The 27,354-nt window shown below is 44.3% G+C and overlaps 1 protein-coding gene across 5 annotated transcripts in view; it reads right to left on the reverse strand.

Moving 5' to 3' along the window:
- The window catches only part of ARMC9 (armadillo repeat containing 9), a 113,729-nt gene extending 90,091 nt beyond the window's left edge, over window positions 1-23,638 (reverse strand). For 4 of the 5 annotated variants that reach the window (XM_054040356.1, XM_054040355.1, XM_054040354.1 and 1 more), the window contains exons 1-7: window positions 22,539-22,942; window positions 21,628-21,715; window positions 19,846-19,971; window positions 17,205-17,375; window positions 14,203-14,358; window positions 8,293-8,385; window positions 6,930-6,954 (exon numbers count right to left, since the gene is read on the reverse strand). In XM_054040356.1, the coding sequence (XP_053896331.1) occupies window positions 6,930-6,954; window positions 8,293-8,385; window positions 14,203-14,358; window positions 17,205-17,375; window positions 19,846-19,971; window positions 21,628-21,681 (625 nt within the window). In that variant the 5' untranslated portion in view covers window positions 21,682-21,715; window positions 22,539-22,942. Of the gene's footprint in view, window positions 1-6,929; window positions 6,955-8,292; window positions 8,386-14,202; window positions 14,359-17,204; window positions 17,376-19,845; window positions 19,972-21,627; window positions 21,716-22,538; window positions 22,943-23,606 lie in introns of those variants that run through there. The other variant, XM_054040353.1, reaches the window with a different exon arrangement.
- Window positions 23,639-27,354: the final 3,716 nt, after the last annotated feature.

Genomic DNA, 27,354 nt, shown 5'->3' on the forward strand with positions numbered 1-27,354 from the left:
TGCTTCTAATGTATCTGTAGAATATTTTCTTGTTACACTTTATGTCTCTAGATAGTTTGATCTCGTTTTATGCCTTGGCCTTTCTAATTTTGTCCCTACATACTTGTGTTATTTGTTCATATTCATCCTTTGTAATTTGACCTAGTTTCCACTTTTTGTAGGACTCTTTTTTGATTTTTAGATCATTGAAGATCTCCTGGTTAAGCCAGGGTGGTCTCTTGCCATACTTCCTATCTTTCCTACGCAGTGGAATAGTTTGCTCTTGTGCCCTTAATAATGTCTCTTTGAAAAACTGCCAACTGTCTTCTATTGTTTTTCCCCTTAGACTTGCTTCCCATGGGATCCTACCTATCAACTGCCTGAGTTGCTAAAGTCTGTCTTCTTGAAATCCATTGTCTTTATTTTGCTGTTCTCCCTCCTACCATTCCTTACAATCATGAACTCTATCATTTCATGATCACTTTCACCCAAGCTGCCTTCCACTTTCAAATTCTTAACAAGTTCCTCCCTATTTGTCAAAATCAAATCTAGAACAGCCTCTCCCCTGGTAGCTGTCTCCACCTTCTGAAATAAAAAATTGTCTCCAATACATTCCAAGAACTTATTGGATAATCCATGCCCTGCTGTGTTATTTTCCCAACAGATGTCTGGGTAGTTGAAAAACTTCGAAATGGACAAAATTACAGCTCCTGACAACACGGTAAGCAAACTTACGGAAGGAATCTAATTACACAATTGCCTAAACTATAAAATATTCATAAGTTTCAGAGTAACAGCCGTGTTAGTCTGTATCCGCAAAAAGAAGAACAGGAGTACTTGTGGCACCTTAGAGACTAACAAATTTATTAGAGCATAAGCTTTCGTGGACTACAGCCCACTTCTTCGGATTCACAAAAATGTAGGGCTGGAAGGGCCATCGAGAAGCCATCAAGTCCAGTCCCCATGTGTTGAGGCAGGACCAAAAAAACCTAGACCATCCCTGACAGGTGTGTTTGTCCACCCTGTTCTTAACCTCCAACGATGGAGATTCCTATTTAAGACCATTTCCATTGGATGTATCCAACGAGGGATGTTCACACAGAGGAAACTTTGCAACATATTAGTCATGAAACATATATCCACTCATTGTTCATTTGCTTTTCGGAAGTTTGATGGGGAACATTTTCAGTGATGAGAATAACTCTTGCAACTATGGTTGGCAGGAAGAACTACACACCCAAAGGCCGGTACATCCCACGGAATGTATTTGAGCATCTCCGCATTTAAAAATTCTTTCCACACATGCAGACCACATGATGCTACAGAAATTTTATTTTATACACTTTGCACTGTGCGGCCTTGTACTATCAATAGATCTCCTTCTTTTTTTAGCAATTAACCATTGTCAGCTGCTGAAAGGTTTACTAGCTTTCAAATCTTGGTAGCCTTCCAAGTTCCATTGCTTTTGTTTTTCATCTTTCAACTAAATCTCCATTTCAGAAGGCCCCACGTAGTATTCACATCACAGAATAAAAAACAATACATCACAAGAAAAATCTATGCTATGAGGTTATAAAAATGGATTCATGGGTGTGAACTTTGCCACAGTTTTTGTCATCAGGAAATACAAACGAAAGCTGCTGGTCGACCTCCAAAGATTCCATTTCCTCCATTTTCCTTTAAGCACCCAGGATACAAGCAAAGCCTGGGGGCCATAGATGCTGACTTTTAGTTTTCCCGGGGGGTGCCCCTTCCCCCAAGGCCCCGCCCTTGCTCTGACTCTTCTTGCCCCCACTCTGCTCCCCTCCCCAAGGCCCCACCCTTGCTCCGCCTCTTTCTGTTCCCACTCTCCCCTCTCCCCGAGGCCCCCGCCCATTCACTGCTCTCCACCCTCCCTGAGCCGCCAATCGGCTCTTTGGAGGCATCACTGAACAGCTGTTTGGCGGCACCCCCAATTAACTGATCAGTGGTGCCGCCGAACAGCTGTGTCTGGCGGGTGCTGAGCACCCACTATTATTTTTCCATGGGTGCTCCAGCCCTGGAGCTTGTAATTACATCTTGTAATTCTTCAGATCTACCTAATCAAACAAAAAACGTACAGGGGAAGTTGTAAGGTAAGCACGCCACCCAGACAGCTTTTCAAATCATACAGGTAAAAAAAGTCTTGTGGCAAACAGGTGAGGAGCCAGAGCATCTGGCAGGTTAATCAGGAAAAGTAAACACTCTAAATTCTCCAGTACATCCTCCAGAGCATTTTCACCTTCTCGCCTAACCTCCAAGTGCTTCAGCATGTCAGAGACTAATGACTGGCCACCATTTACAAAAGGCTGTGTTCAGAACTCTTTGCCACGCTACATTTCATTCAGGTGTTCCTTATTAATTTTGTTTGCATTTCTGCTTCATTGATAAAGCAAACATTCACTCATGTCTCCAACAGTGAGCCTGTACTGTGGATCTCACGAGGAGTCTTATGCAGGAGATCTTGGAAGCACATCACAAAGCTCACACCTCAGACCCAATTCCCTTCAGATGAGGCAGGCCCCAAACAATCTTTTTTAAAGTCTAAACTGACCTAAATTCTAACAAATAAAACAGAGCTACATATTAAGGCCTCAGAGTGGTAGCCGTGTTAGTCTGGATCAGCAAAAAGAACAGGAGTACTTGTGGCACCTTAGAGACTAACAAATTTATTTGAGCATAAGCTTTCGTGGGCTAAAACCCACTTCATTGGATGCATGGGTTTTAGCCCACGAAAGCTTATGCTCAAATAAATTTGCTAGTCTCTAAGGTGCCACAAGTACTCCTTCTCCTTTTTTCTTTATATTAAGGCCTGAAACGGACATCAGAACTACACAGGCAGACCCATAGCCGAAGTCAGGAGAAAAAAATTAGTATTTCAGAAAGGAGTTACTCTCAATAGTCTCACTTTTGGAAAAGTACAAGCTAGAACGATGCCTCTATTACTTAATAAAATCAAATGCAACACAGAACACAAAATAATGAAGCAAATGACTGAAACATACAACACCAGAAGAGAAACCTCATTTGTTTTAATAAACCAAATTAGCAGAGTACAAAAAATAAATCCTCAGAGTAAAATAAACCAACATAACGTAAGAAAACATAGGGAAAATGTTCAGAAGCAACTAAATGATTTAGAAGCCTAAGTTCCATTTTCTGAAGTGACCTAAGCACTCACATACCTAAGTCCCACTGACATTCAGGGAAACAGGCTCCACTCCCTTAGAGTATGTCTACATTGCACCTGGGAGTGAGCCTCCCAACCCACGTCCACAGACTTGTGCTAGCAGAGCTTACACTAATGTGCAATTAATAGTTGTGTAGAGGTTGCTTTTGTGACACACTGTTTCTCAAAACAGCACCCCAAACCCCCATATTCACCGCTATTATATGATGTTTTGTACAAAGTATGCTTTGTGAGGTATCATTTGGAAAGTTATAATCTGTTGAGCATCATTGTTCTGTCAAAATGTATGTATCAGGAGATTTTGCTACGTGTTTCAGTAACAAACGTATTGAGAATCTTGGAAACACCCACAGACTAGCTCTTCAGGAGTACTCTAGGAGTGACTAACACGCAGCCAAGTGTAAGAGTACCATCACCAGCAGGGGAGTTGTAAATAAGAGATTTACAATTCACACACAAGACCGTTGCTTGAGCATGTACACCAGAGGCCTGTCTAACCCCCAGGATACAGCAAGGATCTTTCCAGCACCTGGAGGAGAGTATAAGTAAGGGACAATGACACCACCATGTCACCTCTTCTCCCCCTCATACACTGGATGCAACAAGATCTTTTGGAAGACAAACATTTGAAGTGGGGGGGAGTGGTTCTAGACTGCGGTAAGTTTTTGCATAAGAGAAACCATCTACTTCAAATTTGACTTAGTTTGATAAAGTTTAGGAATTAGACTGAGATTTGATCTTTTATTTAGGGCTGTCAAGTGAGTAAAAAAATTAATCGCAATTAATCACACTGTTAAACAATAATAGAATACCATTTATTTAAATATTTTGCGATGTTTTCTACATTTTCAAATATATTGATTTCAAATTACACAGTGCTCACTTTATATTTATTTTGTATTACAAACATTTGCACTGTGAAAAAGAAACTTCAAATCACTGCATTGAAGTACTGTAGTGCAATCTCTTTATCATGAAAGTTGAACGTACAAACGGAGAATTATGTAAAAAAGAATAACTGCACTTAACAATAAAACAATGTAAAACTTTAGAGCCTACAAGTCCACTCAGTCCTACTTCTTGTTCAGCCACTCAGACAAACAAGCATTCAGTGTTGGGGGAGGATAGGGGAGGGGGAAAGTAAGCGATGATTTGTGCAGGAGCAGGGCCTGGGAAGACAGGACGTGACACTGCAGAGGAGCAAGCAATAACTTGTGCAGGAGGAGGGTAAGGAAAGTGTCTTGCTGCTGCTTCTGGAAGGGTGGTTTCTGGTACTGGCTTCACCTCTTTTTACTGAGCTAGGTGGGCACCCTTCCGCTGAGTGAACCCTTGTTTGCAAGGGAGGGCGGATTTTTCCTCAAGGACTCATCATACTGCAGGGGAGGAGAAGCTGGTGCTAGGAAGCTGAGCTCGCCAGGCCCATGTTCTCTATGGGGTACCCCCAGAGCGAGCAGCTGGCTAAGGGCAATGGGGCATGATGCAGGGGGGCTGGTCCGGGGAGCGAGGGGCCGGCTGGGAACAATAGGACCTGGGCTGGCTAGGGTGATGATATGTCCCACTTTGGCCAGGACAGTCCCCTTTTCTAACTCCGTCCCACTTGTCCCTACCTCTTTGCCAAACCTGGGCATTTGTCCGGGCTGCAAGGCAGAGCAGAGCAGAGCAGAGTGAGGCGGCTGCCTGGGGATCAGCTGAAGCCAGCACTGCCCACCAGTAGGAAAGTGGAGAAATTCGCTGCTGATGGGCAGTGCTGGCTTCAGAGCTGACCCCTAGGCAGCGCATCAGGATCAGCCTTAGCCGGGGGGGGACGGGAATCAGCCTTAGCTGGGGGAGGCACAAGCTCGGAGGGGGGGATATCAGCCTCAGCTTGGGGAGACGTGGAGCTCGGGGGGGGGGGGAGAAGAGAGATATCAGCCTCACCTGCAGGAGGCGCGCAGATCAGTGGAGGATATCAGCCCCGGGGGGTGTGTGTGTGTGTGTGTGTGTGTGTCCCCTGTTTTTACTTTAAAAACGCCGGGATGAAAACCAGTTTACTTTCCCTAGACTCTTTTCTTCCCGCCCTCTGGTGGCAGCTTGCGTTACTGTGTCTGAGCAGACAGGTGCTTCAGAGCAGCTCATGCTTCCCTCCCGCCCAGAGGGTCTGCAATTAACGTGCGTTAAAAAAATTAACGTGTTAATTGTGCTGTGCGTTAATCGCACACGTTAATGGCAGTTAATTAACAGCCCTATTTTTATTTTATTTTTTTAATCAATTCTGAATTTCTATGCCTATACCACTTCTAAAACTTCTAAATCTCTTAAAACCTATCTTTCGATAGTTAATCAACTTATTTCCGTGTTTTACCTAAGCCAGTGTGTTTGTGGTTGAAGTTTGGGGAGTCTACTCAAGTTATAAAGGCTGGTGCATATTTGTACCCTTTGATGGCATGACAAACTAATGAGCTTACTCTGACCATGGGGGTCTTGAGCAGTGTCAAACGCACACGTCTGAGGTGCAAGGCTGGGACTAGGGCTATAAGAGTGTTGCCCTATATGTAATTCGAGAGTGGCTGGGCATAGCACTCTGGTATCTGTCCAGGGATGACTTGTGCGCTAGAGGCTGGGGTGAGTGAGCAGAGCAAAGCAGGGCATAGGGCACACCAGACTGGAAAGTTAAGGGGGCACAACCATCCAACAGTTCAGATCGTACCCCGGGCATGTCATAGCTTTGACGCTGTAATCTGGGCTGGAACTCAGACTCTTAAGCCCACCTCCTCTTTAAGAGGCACTTGAGAGCCCAAACTCCAGCCTGAGCCACAATGTCTACACAGTTATCTGTAAAAACAACGAGGCGTCCTTGTAGCACCTTAGAGACTAACAAATTTATTTGGGCATAAGCTTTCGTGGGCTAGAACCTGTGCACACTAGCGCAAACCGAGTCTGTTAACCCGCTCCCAGATGCAAGGTAGCCATACACTCGGGTGCTTTTGAACATTTATAAACAAAATATGACAAGAAAATTACTCCAAAATGAACACATTTTTATCAGGGTTAAACCAATTGGTTCAATATTAGGAAGCTAAAGGAAAAAACCTGAATGGAAATTTCAGAGTAACAGCCGTGTTAGTCTGTATCCGCAAAAAGAAGAACAGGAGTACTTGTGGCACCTTAGAGACTAACAAATTTATTAGAGCATAAGCTTTCGTGGATGCATCCGAAGAAGTGGGCTGTAGTCCACGAAAGCTTATGCTCTAATAAATTTGTTAGTCTCTAAGGTGCCACAAGTACTCCTGTTCTTCTTTTTGAATGGAAATTGAAGACCATAAAACGTATTGTTTCTCTGCAAACTCCTGCAACTTCCAGAATAATTGACTACGATTTGAGAGCAGAGGATCTGTGTCTATGCAGCTATCAACACATACTGGAGAGGAATTCTAGGAAAGTTGTATCTAATCAGGATAGCAACATTTGCTTAAATATGCACCTTTTACCAAATCCTCCATATGTCCTGTTTTTAAGTAAAAACGTTACTAAAAACAAGCTGGAAATGCAAACTCTGCCATTAGGCCCTCTGGCAGACTGCCTAGGGAAAGTCCCACTGACTTCAATGCAGTCTCACCTATAAGAAGTTGTAGGTTTGGGGGCCTTAATTTTAAGGCATTTTTTGCCCAATTTCATTAGCATTCCTCTCACCCTAGGCCTATCCTCCTCTCACAGTCACAGCTGCTGGTAGTATAAAACTTCCCCAGCAAATCTGATCATTTACCTTTGCTGCATTGTCCATTCTCCTTCTGTTGGAAGAGAGAGAGCGCAGTTCAGGAAAACATATCTCCATTTAAGGGGTATTTAGGATAGGGACATAGACCAATGGACTGAATCAGTATGGCAAAACCTATCAAGTCTAGTGTCCATACTGCTTCTGACATCACTGCCTAATGCTTCAGGGGAAAAAGAAAAAACCCACAAAGCACCTAGCCTGATGTGTAATGTTGCACAGAAACATGTGAGAGCCTCTTTTCTTATTCCTGCAGCCTTCATTTTATGCTCTGACGTATGAGCTTTGATAACCCTAATCTTAGCGTGCAGACACCAGGAAAGGGCTTGAAACTGCTGTTATGAAACAAAAACTGTATCAAATATTAATTGATGATATAAGTTGTGCAACTGGTTTATAGAAAGAAATGTTTCCTACCAAAGAAACTCATCGGACTCAGTCATAAGTCAGCCTATACACCCATGCAGAGGAAGAAGGAAGCAGAGGATGCCCACTTACTCCTCTGTGTGGGCTTGCCACATGAAGAGTCATAACGTGGGAAGGAGAGCAGCCACCACTGATCACAGCTTCCCATCCAGCCAAGCAGGCAGAGAGTGAAGGGGCATCACCAGAACAGAAGGTTCATTAGCTCCATCCCCTCGCTACAAGGACCAGTGGAGCCACATTGGTGTGTTGAGGGAAAGGAAGCTGTACTATGATGCAACTCATATCCACTGAAACTAGGACTTGTAGAGTCATAATTTGGTCCCTGTTTTGCTCCTGGGGCTACGCAACAGAAGGCTGCGAGGTACCAGTCTAGCCCTGAGTGAGCTGTGCTGAGCAAAAATAGGGCCAGTAGTCTTGTCATACCCGTTACTATGCAGATTAGGCCTCCCACTGCGGCTCAAGTGACACTGTTAGAGAAAAGATGATGATTTTTTAAATAAAATAAAGCATGCAGCATAATTTGTTTAGTAAAATAATTATCTCTGGGACTCCTGAAAGCTCTGAAAAAATTCCACTCAAGTGGGCTTCTGAGAAAGAGTGAGGATTTACTGGCTGCCCGGAGAGGGGTCATGTTGGGATTGTGCCTCAGACATGATATACTAGCCACATTATATGAAATAATGATGATCTGTTAAACAAGCAAGTCAGTAGGTACCAAATATTTAGACTGCTGTCCTAACATTTGGTATAACTTTTTTTAAAACAATTTTTCTGAATGTGGTATGTCAACATTTCCTAGGGTAAGTAATACAACTTAGTAACATTACGGTGATTACACCGCAAACAAGCGGCATGCTGCTTCAATAAAATTACTATAAAAAGGTGCAGTCTAATCTAATGATCTTTAAAACGTTTTTCAAAAGGATACGTATAAAGTGAGAAGCCTTGGGGCAGGACTGGCTTTGAGAGTCAGAGACAGGAACTTTTCCAACCTTGTCTTTAACTCTGGCATCCAAGAATCCTTGAAAAGAAAAAAGAAAAAATTACAGCGGGAGGTATAGCAACTTCCAGCAGCAAGCAACACAGCCAGCACTGCAGTGAAAAGTTGTGCCTCTAACATTATGAAAGCCAGCCTGCTTGATGAATGGCTCATACACATGCAAGAAAATGACAAGTCAACTCAACAATAACCCTGAACATAAGAACGGCCATACTGGGTCAGACCAAAGGTCCATCTAGCCCAGTATCCTGTCCTCTGACAGTGGCCAATGGCAGGTGCCCCAAAGGGAATGAACAGACAGGTTATCATCAAGTGATCCATCCCCTGTCACCCATTCCCAGCTTCTGGCAAACAGAGGCTAAGGACACCATCCCTGCCCATCCTGGCTAATAGCCATTGATGGACCTACCTTCCACGAATCTATCGAGCTCTCTTTTGAACCCCGTTATAGTATTGGCCTTCATAACACCCTCTGGCAAGGAGTTCCAGAGGCTGACAGTGCGTTGCATGAAAAAAATACTTTCTTGTGTTTGTTTTAAACCTGCTACCTGTTAATTTCATTTGGTGGCCCCTTGTTCTTGTGTTATGAGAAGGAGTAAATAACACTTCCTTATTTACTTTCTCTATACCACTCATGATTTTATAGACCTCTATCATATCCCCCATTAGTCGCCTCCTCTCCAAGCTGAAAAGTCCCAGTCTTATTAACCTCTCCTCATACGGAAGCCGTTCTATACCCCTAATCATTTTTGTTGCCCTTCTCTGAATCTTTTCCAATTCCAATATATCTTTTTTGAGATGGGGCGACCACATCTGCACGCAGTATTCAAGGTGTGGGCGTATCATAGATTTACATAGAGGTAATATGATATTTTCTGTCTTATTATCTATCCCTTTCTTGATGATTCTCAACATTCTGTTCACTTTTTTGACTGCCGCTGCACATTGAGTGGATGATTTCAGAGAACTATCCACAATGACTCCAAGATCTCTTTCTTGAGTGATAACAGCTAATTTAGACCCCATCATTGTATGTATATGTATATATATATATATACATATAGAGAGAGAGAGAGAGAGTTAGGATTATGTTTTCCAATGTGCATTACTTTGCATTTATCAACCTGGAATTTCATCGGCCATTTTGTTGCCCAGTCACCCAGTTTTGTGAGATCCTTTTGTAGCTCTTCGCAGTCTGCCTAGGGCTTAACTATCTTGAGTGGTTCTGTATCATCTGCAAATTTTGCCACCTCACTGTTTACCCCTTTTTCCAGATCGTTTATGAATATGTTAAATATGTCTAGGCCCAGTACAGATCCCTGGGGGACACCACTATTTACCTCTCTCCATTCTGAAAACTGACCATTTATTCCTACCCTTTGTTTCCTATCTTTTAATCAGTTACCAATCCATGAGAGAACCTTCCCTCTTATCCCATGACTGCTTATTTTGCTTAAGAGCCTTTGGTGAGGGACCTTGTCAAAGGCTTTCTGAAAATCTAAGTACACTATATCCACTGGATCCCCCTTGTCCACATGCTTGTTCACCCTCTCCAAGAATTCTAATAGATTGGTGAGGCATGATTTCCCTTTACAAAAAACAGGTTGACTATTTCCCAACAAATTATGTTCATCTATGTGTCTGACAATTTTGTTCTTTACGATAGTTTTAACCAATTTGCCCGGTACTGAAGTGAGGCTTACTGGCCTGTAGTTGCCAGGATCACCTCTGGGGCCCTTTTTAAAAATTGGCATCACATGAGCTATTCTCCAGTCATTTGATACAGAAGCTGATTTAAATGATAGGTTACAGACTACAGTTAGTAGTCCTGCAATTTCACATTTGAGTTCCTTCAGAACTCTTGGGTGAATACCATCAGGTCTTGGAGACCTATTACTGTTTAGCTTATCAATTTGTTCTAAAACCTCCTCTAATGACACCTCAAATTGGGACATTTCATTTATAATATTTTATTATTATTTAGTCATATATAATATTTTATTTCAATTCTAAAATAGTTACCCCAAAATAGGCATACTGACTGTGCATGGAACACAAGGCATTAAGTTGCACAAATGCAAACAAATCAGACAAAAAATTTAAAGGCGAATAAGAAAAGTTAATTTATTTGTAATGGAACATAATAATGAACCATTGCTAATTCTTCAGCTTTAACGAACAAAGCTATAGAAATCATTGTATTCATTTTTCATAGTTGACTGAATCTGGAATTTAAGTTTATGTTTTGTCATTAGACTATCAAGGGTCATGGCCTTACATTAGTGAATCAGAATACAACATTTCTATAAGAGGCTTGGATTCCAAGAACTTGTATGAAAACTGGACTAATCCATGAACCATCTGCTGTCTGGAATGCAGTTTTCTTTCTAACTATCTGACAGATAAATATTCCCCTAAGCACCAGAAAAAACAGTGAATCGGAAAAAAAGACAGCCTTTGTCTCTTAAAAATTCCATACCAACTACCCATTTCCTCAGTCATCACCCTCCATCCAATCTGGTTTCTGCTTGCTGAAAAGGTACCTAACAGGTGAACAGTTGATATTTTTCAACAAGCAGCAACAATTTCCTGAGATTTGCTGTTCTGTGTGTTCAGAGCTGCTCTTACATCTCAAGTTTCCCTGTGTTTCACCAGGTTGGAAAGGATACAGGATTCACATTTGCCAGGTTTGCGAGTCTGAACTCAAGACAATGATGCACCACTGAATACTATACAGTATTGCCAGGTATACTGTATGTGCTTACATCCCTTTCTGCCTATCAGATTTTCAATATATCTCACACCAGAGGCAACATGCAGGGTGCATGCTGGGTCATATACCCCCCTCAGATTGCTGTGAACACCAAGCTGCCCTTGCAGGGCTCAGAGTAAACTGACCCATGGCCCCACAAGGAGTCCATGGCCAGGCGCTGTGTGAAATGCCATGGAGGCCCGACGCACCCCCTTCAGCTCCTGGCTCTTCACCACAGCTCAGCAGGTCTCTCCGAAGCTTGCTCTGCTTGGCCTGCTGGGGGGAGGAGGGCTCTGTCCTTCTCACACTACCCCCCAGAAGTTTCCAGCTTGCTCGGCTCCTCTCTCTGACAGCCAGGCCCAGGTGGGAAGCGGAGGGAACGGGACAGAGCCATTTCTGCCAGGTGAGGGTGGCCGCTCCAGGTCACTGCTTCTGTGTAGCATGCGAGAGCCCGGCTGGGGAGGCAGTGGCAGGGGTTCGCATGGCAAGTAACCCTAGCGGGGCGTGGAGAAAATGGCAGCCCCGGACCAAGCACGGGAGGGGACTGGAGAATGGTCGCTGGGGAAAGCACCGGGAGCAGGTTCTCTGTGCTCAGCCAGAGTAGGGGCATTGCTCACGCTCCTCTCCCTATTGAGGTGTCTGAGAGGATGTGGAAGCTCCGGGGAAAAACTTTGTTGCTGTGAGTTCCCCGCCCAGGGTCCGGGCTGGCCAAGCAGCACGTGCTCCCCACTCCTGCGGTCCCAGCCCCCAAAAGCCAGCGTAATTGGCTGCCCTGGCCCAGGGAAGTGAGGCTGGAAGGTTCCTGCACCCAGAGGTAACGCACTTGGTGTTCACATTCCCCCCCCAACCTTTAAATTTTGCCCCCCAGCTCTTAACACTTACATGTCGCCTTCTGCCAGCACTTTAGACAATACATTTAGTCCTTTTCCAGAACAATAGGGTTCTGTTTTAAAAATATCTGGTCTCTATCATTAACAAGACTGCTTAGTAGGTTAGTGACTCTTTCTTCTTCTCGTTTGTTTTAACTTTGGAATTGAGCAACTGACTTGTTTTCAAGGAAGCATGTGAATTGTATGATTCCACAGAAGCTGTGAGTGCCTCAGGATTAGTATCTTGGACAGTGAGATCCTGGAGATAAATGAAATGTTTCTCGTAGAATAGCATGTAAAAAGGCTGCTGAACAGAATTCAGAAAGTAATCGGATCCCACCTTTGAAACCAACCAGCCCTTAGCCTTTTCTCATTATTTGCAGCAAGTCCCAAAGGAAGCGGCAGAATGTTCCTTTTTTAGTTTCAATTTGACTTACCGGCAGATAGCGAGTTGCCAAATGCATGCAGTCTGCCCAAGGGTCAAGTCAGCACCACTAGCATCATCTAGACATCCTTTCCTAACCATCAATCTGGGCAGGTACCTGGAAGTGGGTTTACATATAGGCCGTTTCCCTCCCCCCTCACTATTAAGTCAATGGGGTAATTGCTGTAAAAGCTCCAAACTAAAAAAGGCACAGAAAGATTGAATCTACCTATGACGTTTAACCCTAATGCCTTTCTTATTCTCTTCCCACCTTACCTCTGCAGTGACAGAAGATGTAAATTCTGAAACAGCCATACAAGGGCAAAGGCCAAACGTGTCTAGCTGACAGAGCACTCTCAGGAACAACATGGGTATGACAACGTTGTTAAACATAGCTATAGATTCTCAATAATTTTTTGGAAAGGAAGTTCTATGTAATGCTGCTACAGAAGTCATAGGAAATGTTGGCTGGACATGTTGGGGGACAGTTGCATTCTCATCATCTACTGGAGGGAGGACTACTTATGAAATAGAGTTTTCCCTCTTCTCCCCATTAACTAAGGAGGCTTGGGTTCGTTTCTCAACATGTATTTCAAACAGGTTCTTTACACATAGGCCATGTCTACACTACCACTTATGTCACTCAGGGGTCTGAAACATACACACCCCTGGGCAACGTAAGTTTCGCCAGACTAAGTGGAAGTGTGCACAGCGCTATGTTGGCGGGAGAGCTTCTCCTGCCAACATAGCTACCACTGCTCTTTGAGGTGGTTTTATGATGTCTACAGGAAAGTTCTCTCCCATCGGCATAGAGCGGCTACACAAGCGATCTTACAGCGGCACAGCTGTGTCGGTATAGGTGTGCCATTGTGAGCTCGCTAGTGTAGACATAGCCTTAGTTATCAGGCTTTTCACTGAGCTTTGGGACCCAGCAACAGTGGGTTTTGTTGGGCAGCAACCCAAAAGTAGTATGAAACATCGATCAGTGTTGCCACATTGTTCCCCACAGGTATCTGCATTTCAGAGGCAAGTGGGACAGTGATCCTATTTATCAACACAGCATCTGCAAAACACTTTACGCAAAAGAATTAATGGACACAAATCTGACATCAGGAATCAAAATACTCAAAAACCAGTGGGAGAACACTTTAACCTGTCTGGTCATTCAGTGACAGACCTGCGGGTGGCTATATTACAACAGAAAAACTTCAAAAACAGACTCCAAAGAGAGACTGCAGAGCTAGAATTGATATGCAAACTAGACACAATCAACTCCGGTTTGAATAAGGACTGGGAATGGCTGAGCCATTACAAACGTTGACTATCTCCCCTTGTAAGTACTCTCACACTTCTTATCACACTGTCTGTACTCGGCTAGCTTGATTATCACTTCAAAAGTTTTTTTTTTTCTCTTAATTAATTGGCCTCTCAGAGTTGGTAAGACAACTCCCACCTGTTTATGCTCTCTGTATGTGTGTATATATATCTCCTCATTATATGTTCCATTCTATATGCATCCGAAGAAGTGGGCTGTAGTCCACGAAAGCTTATGCTCTAATAAATTTGTTAGTCTCTAAGGTGCCACAAGTAAGCCTATGTAAGTGACTGTAAAACGTTACTATGTAACTAACAGCGCTTAGACTGCATCTCACCACAAATATCCTTTTTATGATTTACAATTTCTGCAGAAGGAAAAAATAAAAAGCATTATCAGACTAAACAGTACTCAGCCTCCATCAACCCTGTGAGAAAAATCATTAACAACAAAAAATCTGTGCAAAACAAATATTTACCTGAAAAAGTTCTTTAAAGGATGGGTGGACCATGGGGTTGGGAACAAAAGGCAAAGCATAGAAGGGGAGGAATTCTGTGGTCTGGCTCAGTGCAGCCCCTTTAGTCTCCAGGTATGTTTTAAAGTGAGAAATCCTTTCATCAAAGTCAGCTTTGTCCTAGGAAACAAAGAAACAGGCATCATTATTTAGAAGACAACTTCTGTGAGTGTTTAATGGGACTGGCAGCTGCAAGTGGAGACTAAAAATTCAACATCAAGCACTAATTCTCCATCCCACAGTAACTGCTGACCAAGTACTGCGAATTGCTTCTCAGTGGCCAGCCCAGGGAACAGCCCTCATTCTAGCTAGTCAGAGAGCATTTCACCTGGTAACTTATCCAAAAGGAAAACGCAGAAGGGTTCTTCCATGTTAGGACCACAGAGCCAAGAGAAATAAGGGAGGGCCACTTGCTTTATGAGCAAAACAGTCTTGAGGACTTGGAGCAGATTTCTGCAGGTCAAGTGCCATATCCTCCTTCAGCAAGTGGAGAGGAAGTCACTACTTGATTTTAAACATGTTAAATAAGCCATCTCTCGTATCGCTGGCAAGCATCTTCATTAATGATCTGGAGGATGGCGTGGATGCACCCTCAGCAAGTTTGCAGATGGCACTAAACTGGGAGGAGTGGTAAATACCCTGGAGGGTAGGGATAGGATACAGAGGGACCTAGACAAATTAGAGGATTGGGCCAAAAGAAATCAGATGAGGTTCAACAAGGACAAGTGCAGAGTCCTGCACTTAGGACGGAAGAATCTCATGCACTGCTACAGACTAGGGACCGAGTGGCTAGGCAGGAGTTTTGCAGAAAAGGATCTGGGGTTACAGTGGAGAAGCTGGATATGAATCAGCAGTGTGCCCTTGTTGCCAAGAAGGCTAACGGCATTTTGGGCTGTATAAGTAAGAGCACTGCCAGCAGATCGAGGGATGTGATCATTCCCCTCTATTTGGCATTGGTGAGACCTCATCTGGAGTACTGTGTCCAGTTTTGGGCCCCACACTACAAGAAGGATGTGGAAAAATTGGAAAGAGTCCAGCGGAGGGCAACAAAAATGATTAGGGGGCTGGAGCGCATGACTTATGAGGAGAGGCTGAGGGAACTGGGATTATTTAGTCTGCAGAAGAGAAGAATGAGGGGGATTTAATAGCTGCTTTCAACTACCTGAAAGGGGGTTCCAAAGAGGATGGATCTAGGCTGTTCTCAGTGGTACCAGATGACAGAACAAGGAGTAATGGGTCTCAAGCTGCAGTGGAGGGAGGTTTAGGTTGGATATTAGGAAAAACTTTTTCACTAGGAGGGTGAAGCACTGGAATGGGTTACCTAGGGAGGTGGTGGAATCTCCTTCCTTGGAGGTTTTTAAGGTCAGGCTTGACAAAGCCCTGGCTGGGATGATTTAGTTGGGGTTGGTCCTGCTTTGAGCAGGGGGTTGGAGTAGATGACCTCCTGAGGTCCCTTCCAACCCTGATATTCTATTATTCTATGATTCATGGTATAGTAAAAGCTACACAGGAACAAAATCAATGGGTCAAAAAATCATCCTCAATATCACACGGAATATATTTTGCTGGTAGATATTTATTTCATAAACTGCTTTAAAAAGAAGCATTGTGCTAAACCTAGAAGAGACAAGTGTAGATAAAAAAAAAAAAAAACACCACCACCACATTTTTACTAACAATCATTCTCACTTAAGCCACTAAATTACACATTAGTTAATGAAATAATTTTTAAAATATAATTTACTTTTCATGGACTTCTGTCAGATTGGACAATTAAATAAAAAAAGACTAGTCAGTTTCATCTACTGGCTGCTTGCACCACTGCAGTAGTGCGTCGTTTAGAATAGATCATACACACAGCCTGAGACTATTTGGGTATGTCTACACTACAATTAAACACCCATGGCGGACCCATGTCAGTCGACTTTGGCACGTGGGGCTTGAACTGCAGGGCTGTTTTACTGTGATCCCAGAGTCTGGGCTCCGGCCAAAGCCCGAGTCAGCTGACACGGGCTGGTCTGGGTGTTCAATTGCAGTGTAAACATACTGTTTGCCTTTTTTACATTGTTTAAGTGTTTTTTAAAACAGATTTCGGATCAAATTTTACCTGACAGTTTCCCTTTTTGTTGGCAGTCATAATAAAGCAGAAAGGAAACAAGAGAGAACGCAAAGGCTCACACAGTGGGACATTTATTCTAGCAGATACCAATTCTCACCTGTTAAACACTGGACAGCTTTGTTAACACTAGGTGGCCCATTTAAACTGACTTTTCACAACTTGATGTGCTACTTTTCTATTGTGTAGTTACTATACATTCCCCTGAAGCTATTCCTGTTATAAAGTATCATTACTAGGGTCCAGAATAAATTAGTTAAGGTTACGATCATGCTTATAATACAAATCTAGATTTCGGACCACACTCTAAAACCTGCAGAAAAGGTCATCTGAACCCAAAATAACAGAAATGGTAGATGAGGCTAAAAAAAAGACTTTTTTCACCAAAAAAATTGAGGTGTCAATCAATCTTGAAATATGGAAGTTTGAAATAATGAGATGTTTTTCCTGTTTGGTAGATTCTGCTAATTAATTTGATATTAATTAATAAGATTTTAATTAATATCTTATTTGCCTTGTAGGTTATTGAATGTTCACTGGAATAAAATAACCTCCCATGAATTCAAGGGCAAGATTTTAAAGGTAGACCTCCCTTGGAATTCTTTGGAACTTGACAGCACTCAACACCTTATAGGATCAGGTTCAGGTGAATAATTTCACCTCCAAACTTCACTAGCTCAAGCACCTGCTTTCAAGACAAACTCAAATATAGGCTGCTGTTGAAGGAATGGATTTGCCTGGGGATACCTACAGACCAATCCATCCTAATCCATTTTGTTTTGGCAAACACCAAGATTGGAGAAGATACACACAAAAATTAAAATAAGTCCAAACTGAAAAGCAAACCTACAGGCTTGCCCAAAGAGTGCTTCAAGAGGTAGATGGCGAAGTGGATGTGAAGATAAAACTCCAGCTTCTGGGCAAGAGGTTCATTGTCTCGGAGAGAAGAGGAAATATGCTCCTCCCAAAGTTCAAAGAAAACTTTCTGATCTCCATCTTCAAATGCTGTAAGCAGATCCTTCTGCAAAAGAGAAGGGAGTTCATTCAACCCCACATATAGATGGGCAACATATTCAAAAGTACCTGACTTAAGAGCTTAAGTTCCATTTTCCAAAGTACTGAAATCTCTTAGCTGTTTTCGAAAATTTTACCCAAAGCCTCTCCCAATTCACCAGTTACAGACTAATTACATTAACCGTATTTCAACCTGGACCAGCATTTGGATATTTTAGCTCCACATGCAGTTTCTTATCCTAATTCTCCGTGCCACCCAGCAGTAACTATTGCTCTTCCCTGCCCACCAGCCAGCATGAATTAGAACCAATTAGAGTGCTGCTGAGACAGCACTGAGAGATCACGAAGGAATCGATGCCTGCATGGCGGACACAAAACCCACTTCAGTGGGCCTCTGATCTTGTGACTTCAGCCAATGCAAGTGTGTTTGCATCTTATTAAACTTGCCCCTTCCTCAGATATGGCTCTTTTCATTCATTTTCTTTTTTGGTAGCCTCTCCTTCAGGGGGTTGTTTTTCTTATCATCAGCCTCTCTCATCATGTCTATAGAAGTGAGCCACAAATGTACATGTCCCTGGACTTTCTCTCTGACTCTCCTTTTTCCCCTGCTATCTTCATGTCTCCACTATCAGCTCCTGGCTGTTTGGTAATCACCCACTATGAAATATTTCTAAATACTAGAGTCCTCTGTTTTTCATGTATACTCACCTTACCTTAGACCCCCTACCTACTACAGTTAGAAACCTTGGGAGTCATCCTAGATTCCAAAGTTACCCGTATCTCTCTGCTCTCCCTGTTGAATGAATTTGTCTATCCCCACCTCTAGGGGACAGCTAGAATTCACCCTTACCATCTCCCAGCCTCTGAAAAATAATCCACATTCATGGTTAGATTACTCCTCATCACAATTAATTCAATTTATGGTCTTCTTAAATCCCTATTTATCAAACTTCAGAGAGTTCAGAACACTGCAAGCCTCTCTCTTGATCTAGAAAACTCAGTTATAACAACCTCTTTCCTCCATCACCTTCACTGGCTTCCTGGCCATCTCCAGATCCAATTAAAAAATGCCCTCCTGGTTTTCAAAATTATTCGTTAACTTGCTTCATTCAATCTCTTGGCCTTCACCTTATCCTACACCCCCAATCACTCACTCTGCTTTTTCTTCATCTCCTTTCCTCAACCCTCCACAGTTGGGAGATGTTGACATTATTTCTGTTGCCCTACCTCGCTCAAAAAAAATAAAAAATAAAAATCACACCTTAAAATCTCTCTGTAAGATGGAGATGAAACTCTGCCCAACTTTTGCTCATTCCTCTTCATTTAGCCTTCCCCTTTCCTCCTCTATGATTAGTGTGCAAGAAAATAATACGGGGGATACAGGAAGAAACATTCAATCCAGACATATCAGTTTATCCATGTCTTCATAATAATGAGGTAGAGTCCCAGGAGCAGAGGGGGTACGTAATCCCTGGGTATATTTGAATAAGTTAACATGACGTATGTATTTATTTTGTTTTGTAAAGTGTGCCTATCCCACATTCTAGAGCACATTTACATATAGTTTTATACAGAAACATTCAGAACATTTCAAAACGTTCATAACATCCTCCTAACCAATCAGAAATTACAACTTTGCGACAACGCACTCCTACCCTCCTCAACAACTTGGGACATAACATGACCATCAAGGCCTAAAGCCAGACTATAGTGTCTAGTGATTTTGGGTGCCTCATCTTTGGGCGTCCTATTTGACTTGTCTTAAAGAAGCCTGGTCTTATGAAGGCGGGAGTTTAGAAGTGGAACAGGGCAAAAAGCAGATGTTTTGATTCGCTGGCAATTCCGAAAACACAGGAAAGCCGTTCAGTTTTGGTCAAACCAAAAGTAAACATTTTCTAAATATCGAAACAAATTGTTTCGAGTCACACAAAAACATTTACACAAAACTGAAATGTTTTAATTTTGGCCATTTAAAAAAGTTAAAGAGAATTTTAAAACAAAAAGTCATTTTGAACTGAAAAACATCTAAATGTTTTGATTTTTTCAGAATTTTTTTTTTTTTAAAACACCAAAATAATTTGACGAAATTGACTGGAATTCGTGAAACGTTTAGGTGTTGCTGACTTGTCATTATTTGTCAAACAAAAGTTTTGTATGAAAAGTTTCGTCCGGCTCTACTCAGCACCTTCTGAAAATCAGACCCTTCCAATGAGCATCAATCTGGAAACCTAAAAACTGAGCCACCCAAATTCATGAGTTGCATTTGAAAATTTAGACCTTGGGTTCTGTAGGACTGTGGTTACTGAGGGGGTGAATTTGAGTTGAGGTCCTTTCACTGAAAATACCCTATCAGCCTACTCCTGTTTAAACCAGAAGTTAGCATAAGCATTTCAGATTATTTCAACTGATGTAATAGTACAGTGCCTCTACCTGTTCGGATCATTAGCTAGTCAAACCAAATATAAAAGATTTGTTACCTGGATAATCAAAGCTTTTGAATCTCTCAAGGAACCACCTGCTGTTTTAGGTAATGGCTTCCCTTTTATTTTACATTCCTTTGTAAACATTTTCACTGTGTCTTCAAACTCTGCAAAGTCTAAATACTAAAGACACAAGAACACACATAGATAAACTCTAAGCTTTTTAATGTTTAAAACAGTGACCAATGAATAGGCAAACTTATTTAAAGGTTTGCTACAAAGCTTTACTATAGTCAGTTGATTTTTTTAAATCAAGAAAAGCAACTAATATCCAGTAATGCAACATTTTTTTTAAGCTTGGTTAAACAGATAGTCACATAACTTTCTTGTAATTAACACTTTCTGAAGGTAACATCATCTACAGGTAATGGGACTTCTAGCATCAGGAGAGTCAGGCAAATGCTGTGGCAGAATTTTAAAAGATCTGATAATTTTACCATCACTTAACTTAATATATCTTAACTTAAACAAACCACATTCTTCAGGGCAAGCTGCAAAGGTCCAGAAAGATTTCTCCCTCCTCCATCCAAAATGTACAAAACTAGCCACATTACAGGGTTTGGGGGAGGTTTGCCTGCCTCTGAAGTATTAGCCAGTGCTAGAGGCAGGACACAAACTTGGGTGGACCAACAATCTGGTCTGTCCACCTATGGCAAATCCTGTGTTTGGCTTTACCATTTCATGAGAAATTCATAAAGTACAAATACAGACTAAAAACTGTTGGTATGAAAGTGCAAAAAGAGAGAAACCAAATCACAAGAGCAGAGCCTCTGTCACCAGGGCCAGCTCCAGGCACCAGCCCGGCAAGCAGGTGCTTGGGGCGCTGCTCCGGAGAGGGGCGGCAGGTCCAGCTATTCGGCAGCAATTCGGCGGACGGTCCCTCACTCCCGCTCGGAGCGAAGGTCCTCCCGCCGAATTGCCGCCGCAGATCGCGATCGCGGCTTCTTTTTTTTTTTTTTTGGCTGCTTGGGGCAGCCAAAACCCTGGAGCTGGCCCTGTCTGTCACCAGAGTAAGGAGAAAAGATGTCAATTACATGATGAAGCAAATTGTATGTACTGTTTGTGGCACAGAGCTAAACAGGTGACTGTATCACAGCAAAGCCTTAACTTAAAACTAATTTAAAGAAGAAAATTAGTATGTGTGTTACTGATGCCGAGATGATTAAAATTGAAATAATGTATGTTGATGTTTCACCATTCATGCTGTTTTCTTGTTTGTTACATTTTGGATATACCCCAATCCTGTAAAGAGTTACACAAGTTATTCAATTTCATACACTGCGAATAGTCCTACTGAACGCAATGGCACTAATCACAGTGCATAATGTTAAGTATATATTTTAACTCTTTGTAGGATCAGAGCCTTAGGTTAGACAATAATAGGGGACTGGTACATTTCACTTTCTAATTCTCAGGTACTAGTATATTTGGTCTGGGAGTCTAACATCACAGCGAAAGATTAAACAAATGCTTTTCACTGTTTATTTTAAAAATTTCATTAACACAATTCTATTTATATTATGTTTTGCAAAGCCTTTTTAAAATAAAACCTTTTGGGTCCAAAGTTAGTTGATAGTGTTCCTTTAACTAAGGCCCTGATTTTGCAATGAGCTCCATGCAGGCAGTGCCCCATCACTAGGGCTCCACGCAGCTGCAAGCAGCTGCCCACATAAAGTAATGGCAAGATCAATGCCTAACAGTTACAAATTTGCCCCTTCCCCCATTCCTATGTGCAGGCACCAGATGATTTCCTCTTTTCTATTCCATAATAACATCTACCTCTTTCACCAGTCCAAGTAACTCGGCTTCATAAGCGAGGACGTCTCCCATCATTAAAGATTACTGCTGAGTCTCACTGAAGAAAGACCTACAAAGTCATCAAAACACATAGAATTATTAGCACCACTGGTTATCTATCATTCACACATTATCTATCAGAGTGTTTCCCAAACAGTGGGTCCCGGCCCAGTGGGTCGCCATAAGGTTCTAGATGGGTTGGCAGGCACAGTGCAGAGGGGAGGTCCCAGGAAAGGGGATTTGGGGAGAGAGCATCCACACCCCACCAATCATCAGGAAGCAGAGGCTCCTGTCTCCTGGGGCTTGGCCTGGCTCCCCACTCCAGTCTTTGAGACCTGGTACACAGGGTTGCAGCGCCACTGATTTGGCTCAGCCAAACCTGAATGTCACTGAGATCCTGGGTGCCAGGTCCCAAAGCCAGGAGCAAGGAGCTGAGCCCAGCCTCATGGGACAGGAACTGCCACCATGGGCTGAGTGCAGGGTAGGCTTGCTCTCCAACCAACCAATCTACCAACCACCACCCCGCAGCCTCCCTTCTGGACCAGGCCATGATTAGGATTGTGGTAATGGGACGGAAGATGATGCTGTGGCAGGGTGCTGGAACAATTTTTATAGTGGGGGTGCTGAGAGCCATTGAACCAAACTATAAACCCTGTACATAATGGAAACCACTTCAAGCCAGGGGGTGTTGCAGCACCCCCCACACCCCTAATTGCTGCATCTATGTGCTTTGGGTGGCCTGTCAGTGCCCCATTGGCAAGGCGAGGAGGAGGCAGCAGAGGGGAAGAAAAAGGATGCTGGACTATGATTTTTGCTCCCAGCCGCCCACCCCTGCCATGAATTTGGACACTAGGTGGGTCACATAAAAAGACAAAGTACAGTTGGTGGGTCACCTTAGTAAAAAGTTTGGGAACACTGGTCCATCATATCTCCAGTAATGCGCCAAAAAGGAATTTTGTAAATATATCTTCTCGGTGCTCCATATTTCAGCCCCAATCCTGCAAAGAACCAGCTAGCCGTCTCCTTGGAGTTCCATTGACTCAAATGGAGAGTCTCACAAGTGCAGGGATATGCTTGGCTAGTCTCTTGCAGATGGGGGGGCCTAAATCATCATCAAGGACCTTCACATCAAATTAGATCCGTTTACATCAGCACAGCAAGTTCAATGGCATAACTGGAAACTGGCAGGGGCTAATCAACCAACATCGCCATCAGTACACGAGGGCATAAGAACCTCGGTGGCCGTTTTGTCAGCGGCACAATAGTGAGACTCTTTATTGGTTCCTGTTGCACAAGATGTAAATGTGGGCGTGCGCAGGGGAAAGCGCACCTGCCGTAGCTGGCTGGGAATGGAAGAGTAAAGTCAGATTTAAGAGTCTAGGCTGGCTTGGCCGGCGGCCAGCTACACTGCGATGCCAGCCTTGCCTGCTGGGGCTGATGCCCTACAAAACCGAACATGAGCTCGTGGCTCTCCAACTTTTTGGAGACCCTTTTCACATAGCAAACCCCTTATAAACACCTTTATATTGATTGAACCCCATTGGAAATGCTGGAGGCAAAGCGGGGTTTGGGGGGGGCTGACCGCTCGCGACCCCCCATGTAATACCCTTGCGACCCCTTGAGGGGTCCCGCCCCCCAGTCTGGGAACCCCTGGGCTAGACTCGCCTACCCCTCACCCTGGCCAAGCCCTGGCGCCTGGGCAGAGACTGGCAGGAGGAGCGGGGGCAGCTCCGGCCCTGCCACTGACGAGGCTCTGTGCCCGGGGGGAGCCTCGTTTCTGCTGCACCCCCAGCTCGGGCCTGAGCCCCCATCACAGCCACCCGCCCCAGGGCAGGGAGAGCCCCCTCCCCATCCCCCCACCAACGGCGGGGGGGGCGCACACGAGCCCCGCCCGGGGCGTCCCCCCATCCCAGTGGGGGGGGGGGGGGAGGTCTCGCTACCCGGGGGCCGGAGCCTCCTACCTGCTCCGCTTCGGGTCCGACCAGGCCGCTCCCCCGCCCGCTGCGGCGTTGCCTGGCAACGGCAGCTTTCCCCGCCCGCGCTGAGGCCGGGGTCACGTGCTACGGCTCGGCCAATCCGGAAGTACGGGGCGGGGGCCGGGACCATGGGACAGGGGGGGGCGAGGACGGGAGGGGGCTGAGGGACGCAGGCTGGGTGCCCCCCCCCCCCCCCGCGAGACCTCGCGGCAGCGACGGGCGGGGTTGGGCCGGGCGCCGCCTGTCGCAGCGGGTGTACAGCGCCTAGCACGGCCGAGCCATGTGGCACCCAGCGCTGCCCCCGCCTCAGCGCTCACTGACTGGACAGCTGAGGAGAGGGAAAGAGACTTGCCCAAGGCTACTCAGCGGGCCGGCTGGGAAGAGACTGTGAGTCTCCCCCCCAGTTCAGTGCCCCCTCGGTGCTGAGGGCCCGGCCCTTTGAAAATCGAGCCATGGGGAAATAGTCCCTTCCCACTACCCCGCATGGTGAGCAAGAGTCCCCATTGTACAGATGGGGAAACTGAGGCCGAGAGGGAGCAAAGTGCATCTGAGATTGGAACCTGGAGTGCCCCTGACTCAGGCACATTCTCACCCCAGCAAGAACAGTGACATGTTTAGCTATTTTATTAGTCTCTAACTTTGAACGTGGCAGCCTCGCTAAGGGCTAGTCCACACCGGCAGCGCTTTAACGTGGCTTGTGTGGTTGTGGCCGAGCGCTGGGAGCGCTCCCAGCGCTCTAAACAAATCATCTCCACGGGGGGCGTAGCTCCCAGCGCTGGGGCACTGTCCACACTGGCGCTGAAACGTGCTGCGCTCAGGGGGGTGTTTTTTCACATGGCCGAGCGAGAAAGTTGCAGTGCTGAAAATTGCCAGTGTAGACAAGCCCTTTTAAGTATACACAGTCTAAAAAGGCGGGCCCTCTCGTGACTGCAGACTGCCTTCACATTTGCTGCTCTCTAACAGCTGACGTCAGGAGAGCTGCAGGCCTGAATGACATCTTTGTGTTTGCTCCAGAGCTTTCTAATATTCTATACAGCATTGCTCGATGTGGAATTAATGCTTTGCATTAAGTAGGAAGGGGCTGTGGTTTCAGTCAGAGAGGCTCTGTCACATACATACACCTCTACCCTGATATAACGCTGTCCTCGGGAGCCAAAAAATCTTACCGCGTTATATCGAACTTGCTTTGATCCGCCGGAGTGCGCAGACCCGCCCCCCTGGAGCCAGGGCCCGCTCCAGGCACCAGCCAAGCAAGCTGGTGCTTAGGGCGGCAGATTGTTCGAGGTGGGATTCCGCCCAATCCTAGGGCGGCACGGCTGCCTTTTGTTTGTTTGTTTGTTTGTTGTGCCGCTCTGGCCGCCCTGTAGGGGGTGGCAGCGTGGAGGACGGGAGTGCCCTGCAACAAGCCCGGCAGGGCAGTCCGCGTCCTTCCCTCCCAGACGACTGGAGCGGCGCGGAGCCTCCCAGCAGGCGGCGCACCATTCGGGGCCACCTGGTAGCGCCCTGCTGACGCCCTGGCCATCCCCCTTCTCTCTCTCTCTCCCACCCCCGCTCCCTTCCTCACCCCCCACCCCTGCTATCCGTCTGCACGTGTGCAGCGCAGGGAGTCCCCCTGCACCCTGGCTCCAGCCACGCCACATTTTTTTTTTTTTTTTTTTTTTTTTTTTTGCTTGGGGTGGCCAAAAATCCAAAGCCTGCCCTGCCCGGAGCACTGCTTTACCACGTTATATCCAAATTTGTGTTATATCGGGTCACGTTATATTGGGATAGAGGTATAGTCCTTTTTTTAATAAAAGTTATTTTCCCATGTTAACATGGTCTGCTACCATAAAAATTAATGTTGGTGGGTTTTTTTGCCGACCCTCTCTGATGAGACTGTTCCTTTAACTCTGTCTCTAACATTACATGAAATTTAATTTTGGGTTGGAATTAGTTTTTTAAAAAATCTATAATATCCCACGTCTGTAACCCCTTGCTTTTGGACCTTTCCAGTTGAAATCTGCAAACTGCACACACAGCTTTCTCTAAAAAAAGAAGAACAGGAGTACTTGTGGCACCTTAGAGACTAACAAATTTATTAGAGCATAAGCTTTCGTGGACTACAGCCCACTTCTTCGGATGCAAGTGGGCTGTAGTCCACGAAAGCTTATGCTCTAATAAATTTGTTAGTCTCTAAGGTGCCACAAGTACTCCTGTTCTTCTTTTTGCGGATACAGACTAACACGGCTGTTACTCTGAAACAGCTTTCTCTGTTTTCTAGTGCATAGGCCTTGCGAATACAGCTTTTAATTACACAGACAGTTTATCAAATATAATATAAAACTTCATAACATATACATGTGTAACATCTACCACTGAGTAATAGGCTATTGGTGCCAAACAGATGGAAACCATAAAAGTCATTTATATAGTATAAACAGGGCAAGGACTCCCTGCCTTGTTCACTGTATGCCTTACAAGTTGCAGTTTAGAAAGCTATAGAAAATAAAATATACCATTTATTATTTGAGAAATGGTAAGTGAGTATGCAGTTAGAATCTCAGAGCATACACACAACATGCAGAATGAAGGGTTGTGCATGTAACCTTAACATTGCACATTAAAAAAAAAAGAAAAATCAGAAAGCCACTGTTAATGTTCTGTTAACATAGCTCACCGTGGATTGTTTGGAAAAAGACATTACACAATCTCAACTAATGGGCCAGATACCACCGATGTGCTCTGTCCTGTTCAGAGAGGCCTGTCTCACCGAGTGCACACTTGCTTTCTGCACAGCCTGGTTCATTGAGAGTGCTTGAGACATGCACATTCACTGACTCCTAGCCTAGCACTGATTCCCTGGCCTTTCTTCCTTTAAAATGCTAGTAAAAATGGCTGCAAAACTGAATCCAAAGTTTTACGCATGCACAAAATGCAAGTTTCAAATACTAACAACTATGCAAAATCCAAACCCCATTTTCTTGGGAAATCTCAAGGGTACTTTTCCTCAATAAGGGCTATTTCCCGTCCAGCCTTAAGCTTTCTAGTCCCAGCAATTTTGGTACTAAAGCTATTCAAAACAGTAAAACTTCTTTTAATTAATGATCTACGTGTATTCTTTTCTTCTCACTTTTGATCAGGCGTTCCACAAACAGGAGGGGGGGAAAAATCACACTTGAGCAGACACCAGATGTAAAAATATCAGCCTGATAGGTGAAATGTTTGGAAAGTTAGGAACAACCGGAGACTGGGTTATAATAGAAACACACAACATTCAGGATAGCTATTGCTAACATTCCAGCAACAGCACACTGGATCGCTATACCACCATTAAAAAGCAGCCATCTCTGCAATGGAAAGAAACTGGGGCAAATTCCCTCTCTTAGGGGAAAGGCCACAGGATGTTTAACAACCACACAGAGTAGTCAAGACCTGGTCAAATAAACCCGGAATGAATCAGTGCAAGGAAGGGATCACTTAACTCCATTACTCTTGACCTTAGTTGAATTGGAACCTAGTTCTCAGGTATAAAGCTACTGTGAGTAGAGTTTGTGCCACCAAACTCCTTTAGGTAAGATCCAGGTCCCACAAAGAATTTCCAGGTATTTATAGAGATGTCATTTCAAGACACATCAAACTTACCAGTATCTCAAGTGATGGATCAAGCTAATGGGAACACTCCAGTGATATGGACAACTAGGACAGTTGCGCGCAAGAGCTGGTGCCGAAGGTGTTGTGATCAATTAAGAATTAA

Source organism: Malaclemys terrapin, chromosome 9 (genome assembly GCF_027887155.1).
Source record: "Malaclemys terrapin pileata isolate rMalTer1 chromosome 9, rMalTer1.hap1, whole genome shotgun sequence".
Lineage (NCBI taxonomy): Eukaryota > Metazoa > Chordata > Testudines > Emydidae > Malaclemys > Malaclemys terrapin.